Source organism: Rhinolophus ferrumequinum, chromosome 11 (assembly GCF_004115265.2).
Source record: "Rhinolophus ferrumequinum isolate MPI-CBG mRhiFer1 chromosome 11, mRhiFer1_v1.p, whole genome shotgun sequence".
In the NCBI taxonomy this organism is placed as follows: domain Eukaryota; kingdom Metazoa; phylum Chordata; class Mammalia; order Chiroptera; family Rhinolophidae; genus Rhinolophus; species Rhinolophus ferrumequinum.
The window spans coordinates 40,488,261-40,495,099 of NC_046294.1; the positions used below are offsets into that span (position 1 = coordinate 40,488,261).

At 48.4% G+C, this 6,839-nt stretch overlaps 1 protein-coding gene across 1 annotated transcript in view; it reads right to left on the reverse strand.

Annotated features, from left to right (window-relative positions):
• The window catches only part of PARVA (parvin alpha), a 154,878-nt gene extending 148,711 nt beyond the window's left edge, over nt 1–6,167 (reverse strand). Inside the window, exon 1 of the mRNA XM_033121003.1 lies at nt 5,735–6,167. Coding sequence (XP_032976894.1) covers nt 5,735–5,990 — 256 coding nt within the window. The 5' untranslated portion in view covers nt 5,991–6,167. The remainder of the gene's footprint in view (nt 1–5,734) is intronic.
• Nucleotides 6,168–6,839: the final 672 nt, after the last annotated feature.

Genomic DNA, 6,839 nt, shown 5'->3' on the forward strand with positions numbered 1-6,839 from the left:
CCAACTTCTAAATGCTGGAAAGCCTTCGGGCTCAGTCCTTGAACCTCTTTCTCCTATTTTCTATCCATGTTCCTGTCCTTAATAATCCTATTCAGTTTCCTGGCTTTAAATACACCGATACACGGATGTGGGTATGTCTCCAGCTCAGACCCCCAACACCCGACTCACAACTAGACTCCTAGAACCGACTGTGAATGCAACATGGCAACTGGAACTCCAGTAGGTACCTCTAACTAAACAGGGCCAAAACTGAGCTCCTGCCCTTTCTCCCCAAACCAGCTCTTCTGCAGGATTCCCCACCTCAGTTAAAATCAGTTCTGTCATTCCAGTTGTTCAAACCAAAAACCCTGGAGTCATCTTGATTCTACATGCTCACCTTCCATCCAACCTTTCAGTGAATCCTATCCATTATATCTTCAAACTATACCCAGAATTTAATGCTCACCGCCTCCACTGCTACCACTCACCTCCAGACCATGACCATCTCTCGCCTGAGTCTTTCTGGCAGCCTCCTAACTCACCTCCTTGCTTCCACCCCTGCCCCGTCAGTCACTTAACACCATCAGTGATCCTATTAAAGCAAAAGTGTGGTCTTGTTATTTCTCTGTGCAAAACCCTCCAAAATCTCCCCATCTCACTCTGAGCAAAGGCCTTGGTCTTACAATGGCCTCTAGGGCCCTGCACCGTCTGCTCCACCCTCACTAACTACCCCTGAGACCATACCACCTTCCACAGCTGTGTTCACTCTCTCCTCTAGTTACTGCAACCTCCCCGCTGGTCCTCAACACACCAGGTCCACTCCTGCCCCAAGGCCTTTGAATTTCCCTCGCCTCCAAGATATACATATGCCTCTGTCCCTTACTTCCCTCAGGACTTTACTCAAATATACCCTTCTTAGTGAGGTCTTCTCTATCCATCCTATTTCATTGCCAACCATCCCTCATCCCACAACACTCCATTTCCCTTTGCCTGCATTCACTGTATAGCACTTACCACTATTCTAACAAAATACACATATTTTACCAAGTTATCTCTTTATTATCTGCCTTTACTACTAGAATGTAAGCTCCATGAGGGCAGGAATTTGTGTCTTTTTTTTTTTTTCCTGCCATATTCCAGTACCTAGCACAGTGCTTGCTACATGGTAGGCACTCAATAAATAACTGGTGCAAGGATGGAAATAGTGGATTGGGAAATGACGAGGACATACGAAAGGGAAAGCCAGGACAACTCTTTCAAGACCCCTGTGAGTAGTGTAAGAGGAAACCAGTATCAGGAGATTTTCTTCAAATGGGAAAGACTCAAGCATATTTACAGGATGTTAGGGGAATAAAGCAGCATGAAAAAGACTGAGGACATGAGAAAAAGCATATCTGGCTAAGCCAGTCTGGGAAAAAGAAGAAATGAATGCCTTGGGAGAAAGGGGAAAAGGTACCTCCTTGGAAGGGACTAGGGAAGGAAGGGAGCATGGAAGGAGAGGTACAGATACGGGCTGGGCGTGCGGGGTGAGCAGGGAGTGAAGGGAAACTGTACAAGCTCATACCTGGTACTCAGCTTTCCAGCTTCAGGTCTAGAGAATAGCTTGAGTGGTGAGGGTTTGAGGAGGCACTTTGGGAAATGAGGATGTGAGCTAGACCAGGGGAGAAGAGAATGACTGCCCAGCCATGCTGAGGGTTCTGCTCACTCTAGAAACCATAAATCTGTTTCAGAGTTTGGGGATTTCCCCCAGTTATACTGGACAGCCAGTGAGAACCAAAGTGGTAAGTCTTAGTATTATAAGAATTACTAAACCCCTTATGAAACACTTCAGGTACTGGACGAAATGTAAAACTCTGAGGCATCATAAATAAATGGGTAAATGATAAGAATAACCATTGCTGCTGACCTAAATTAGGGCACCGTCAGCTGGCAGATATAATTCAAAATGGTATTCCTGGAAAGAGGAAGTCTTGAGGATAGACCTGGAGGAAGAAAGATGAAAAGTAGCCCTTTGGCAAGTGGACTCTGAAAGGCTAGTCTAAGAACTGACACAGGAGAGCCATGTGTGGCATAAACGGTGACTGGAAACCCCAAAGTGAAGATCCACAAAGAAAAATAGAAGCCTCTTAGTTACAACTCACTAGAAGGGGCTCTGATATTTTAAAATGCTGGAATGTGACATTTTAGGTAGGAGGATCTGACTTGCAAGGAAAAATCCGTAATTTCCAACGGGACCAAAATAGTGCTTACATGGGCTTCATACAGTCATGGGCAACTAGGCTATTTGTAGAACTTGTAGAATCTTCTGCAGTCCATAATGAAAACACTACTTCCAAACTTAAAGATAATGTGAAATTGAGTTGTCAATTTTAATAGCTACTATTATTTGTGCCATGCTCTGCATATTACATACTTTATCTAATTTAAGCCTCACAACCTCCATAAAGGAAGGAAATTTTATCCCCATTTTATGGATGAAGAAACAGAGGCTTCAAGGGATTGAGGAACTTGTTCTAAATCATAGCAATAAATAAGGAGCCAGACGAGAAATCAAACCCAAATGTGTCTGGTCCCAAAGACCATGCTTTTAACCTCTATTCTCTTTTGCTATCTCATGCTATTTTTTTCTTATGAAACACCAATGATGATACGTTTTAATGTATTCTTGTGAGACTTATAGTCATTCCATGATGTATATTGTACGTGTTCTTAGGAAGACATATTGTCATACAAAATTATTGATCTAAATAGTCTAACTAACGTGTGTTATATCTTTCCAATCTTTATGTCCTACAGCGGTATCAAATAAATGAATAGGCATCCTCGGGCCCAGGAGAATCCTAAGCCAAAGCACTGAAATAATTTGTGGGTAGACCAACATCAGTGATCTCGAGGAATCACGAAGAATGGGAGGTTCTGGAACGCTAGGGGGAAAGTGAAAGAAGGCAGTTTCTGCAAAGCAGAGCTAGCTGTGAGATTATGCAGGACCTGGAGCAAGATCTAGCCTTATTGTTACTAAGTGATGATTAGTGTGTCCTGACAAGGTAAAGCACCGATCACTGAGACCCAGCACACGGTCACCAAAAACAGGTCAGACCTGCCCCACTGCCCTCTCTGACTGGGCTCACAGAATCACCACGTGCAGCAGCAGGCAGCTGGAGCTGGGTGATGGGCGCCCCTTCAGGAGAAGCATATGCTCTTCGACCCACCCATTTACATCCCCTGGATTAGCTAATAGACTGAATGACAGACTCAGGACTTAAGCAGTTAAGTATAACAAGGATAAAAATAAGATCTTACACTTGGTTTCAGAAACCCAGTTCAGTAAATCTGAGACCGGGAAGGGAATGATTTAGGAACAACAAACATAAATATCTTTCAGCCGATAGCAAGTTCAACGAGCGACAACAGTGTGATGTGGCCCCGCAGCAAAATGAAGACAAGCAGCCTTGGTTGCATTAATAGAACATGATATCTATGTTAGAACAGAGCTTGATACCCCTGTTCTAATCGTGACTGGCTAGACTGGACTACTACTGTACTATGTCCACTTCTGGGCAGCTCACTTTGAGAGGATCTGCTAGCTATTCTGCACTGCCCGTAGCGCCACTAGGATTTATTCTCTGCACTGCTCCGTGCCCCATGGGACTGACCCGTACATTCTGCATCACCTAGATTCCCTGGCGACTTCCCGCTGGGTCCAGCCAATTGGAAGTACCAGCAAGAGATTCAGGGCAAGGAGAGAGGGAACATGCAGAGTCTCCACTGTGCCATGTCTCCCTGCTCCATCTCCACATTTCTAGCAGTGGCTGTGTCCCTCTACAGCTGCAGTTCCTGTCAGGCAGCCCGTCTTCCATGCTCCAGCTCTCAATGGGCTCTGGTTTGCTTCCCTTGTGACACTTCAGGTCTAGAGGTGGTACCAGCTTCCCTCTATCTGCTGCTAGCCCCTAGGCTCCTCATCATCCCTCTGGTTTCCCTTAACCCTGCCCTCACCTTCATAAATAGTCCCTTCACTACATTATTTTCAAAATTCCAACTAAGTTGACCTTCTGTATCCTGTGGGGAACCTGAACAAAACTGAAAAGACAGGATGTCAGTGTGCCGTAAAATCATGTCTAGGAGGACCAGCTATAGGAAGAGAGGATGCTTGGCCCAGTGAAGGGAATACTGAAGGAAACAGGCTAATCCACCTGAAAAAAGTGAAAGGGTCACCATCAGACTCATTCTCCTGGCTCCAGGAATACAACACCGTGTTTCCCCGAAAATAAGACCTAACTGGAAAATAAGCCCTAGCATGATTTTTCAGGATGACATCCCCTGAACATAAGCCCCAATGCGTCTTTTGGAGCAAAAAGTAATATAAGACCTGGTATTATTTTTGGGGAAGCACAGTAGTAGTAGATACACAGAGACAAACTTTTTACTTTTACAATAAAGTAAACTTTTCTAAAGAGTTGAATGGTAGGGTGAGCGCTCCCAGTAGGTCATGAGCTTCAAAAATTCGGAGTTGTCCAATATTGAGCTAGAGAGCCCATATCAGGAACAGCATAGGAAAAAGTTAGAAGGGGAGTATAGAAAAGGGCTTTCAGAACCAGAATTTCATGATTTGTTACCAACTGCATTCTACTCAACGGTTTACCAAAATATCCAAATAGGGGGAAACATTTTGGGGGCTGTGTTTTGCTGCTTCTCACTTCAATACAGAGAATGGAAGGCTAGTCCTTGGTGTCAAGTTTAATACTTCTCAACAATGAAATTCTTTTTAAATTATTTTTTACACTTTAAGATAACTCGGGAACATGAGACTTATTTTACATCTCAGCATCACAGCCTTCAAACGAGTTATTCCCATACCACTGAGCAGTCTGACCGTGGGGGGAAAAAAGAAATTTGACCAAGCGACTTCTATCAACGCATCTGACAGACATACTAGTACTTCTTCAGAACTGTCCCCTCATTTTTCAAACCAAAAACCGAGATGCAAAATCTGCCCATGAGACAAAACATTTCCCAGGCAAACTCTCCTGGGAAAAAACATGATCACTTCAATTTACCAGGGTGGGAAAAAGGAAATGGTTTTTGTGAACTCCTGAGTTCACAGAGGGGTCACAGCCACGATGCGAAGTGTGTGTCTCATCCATTACACAGCAGGAACGCTCGGTAAGCCCGCTTTTCACTCATTCATTCAGCAAACATTTGATGTTGATCTACTCCCTAATAGAGCCCTACAGGGCCCCGGCCTGGACAAAAGATCCAGAGGCCAACGCTGCATCTGGACCTCAGCGGATCTAGGAAACGACCTGATTTCAAAGACCAGTGAAAGTCAAAAAATGAGAGGACGGCGCCCAGAGAAGTTTCAGCAGAAACTTGGGAAACGCCAGCCTTCGGGACCTGGGGCCTACAGAAGGATGCCACCCCCGGGCTGGCTGGAGGGCGGGCCGCCTCCCGGGCCCTTGGGCCACGCGGCCCCAGCTCCCGGCCCAGAGCAGGCGTTGCCTGGTCCCAGGCCCCGGGTGCCTCAGCCGGACGCCGCGGGGCTCCGGAGAGCAGCGCCTGAGCGACCACCAGCAGGGCGGTGATGCTGGCCCGCGGGACGCGCACAGCCCCGCCAAGACGTTCCCGGGAAGCGCGCGCACGCGTCGCCGCGCCCCCCTCCAAGCCGGGCACCCGCGGCGCGCTCCCGCGCGGCCCGAGCCCTACCCCGAAGGCCCCAGGTTCCCGGTTCGCGCTGCTGGAGCGGCTGGGCCGCACTCACCCTCCTTGGCTTTCTTCCTCCGGGCCAGAGTCCCTCCGAGTTTCCCCAAGAAAGAGTCATCTTTCTTCCGGGACGGGGGCGACTTCGGAGTGGGGGACTTGGGGACAGAGGGCGACTTTTGCGGGGAGGTGGCCATGGCAGTGGAGCGGGCAGCCGCGGGCCGGTCGGGACGCGGAGCTGGCGCTGGGCGGACGCGGCGGGCGCGGCGGGACTGAGACTGCGGCTTTCCAAACGGAAGCGGAATTATTCCAAGCATTTAAGGCAGCTCGCGCTCGCCTTTCCCTTCCCTCTCTCCCTCCCTCGCGCCGCCCTCCGCCCTGCGAGAAGCTGTGCGCTCGGCCGTCGCCCGGCCAGGCCTGCGCCCCGGCCCCTTGCCTGCCCAGAGCAAGGAAGATGCCCCGCGTCGGCCCCTTGTAGGACGCGCGGCTGTGTGTGTGTTGTGTGTGTGTCTGTGTGTGTCCCCCTCCAGCTTGGGAGCGCTCGCGCCTGGAAGCCTCATTTCCCCTGGCTCGGAACCCAGCCCAGATCCTCACATAGATCCGGGGTTCAGTGATTGATTGCTGAACCTGTTACTCTGTTTCCCAGTGTCTTGGCCCAACTGCGTGGGGAGGTGCTTGCTCTTACCATGCATTTCTACCTGTACAGTTACGAGGCCTGAGTCTTGTGCCAGGAAAGAGAGTCAATCAAAATGTGTTCATGTCCCACCAACGGGGCACATCGGACTATTCCTGCACTAACCCACCGTTGTACTATAACTGGGCATATCTAACCTCTTCACCCCAATCCAAGACTGAGAAATTTGAAGTCCATGAGCATAGGGATGAGGCTTCTTAGAGACATCCCTGTTTTGAGCAGCTCAGTGACTTGTGCAAAGGAGGATCACAAATGTTGGTGGAAACATGCATGGAAAGGTAGATCCTGGGCTCCTGTGAGAACCCCCACCCCAAACTTATCCAGCCTAAAAGCAAGAGTGATAACCAGACTCCATTTGCGATAACAGGAATGACTAAACGGCACGTTTTATTGGGCGTGCCCACTTTAAGTTGGACTCCTCTGTCTCTCAGACACACATTACTCACACAGCCCCTCGACAATGTGTTTTCTC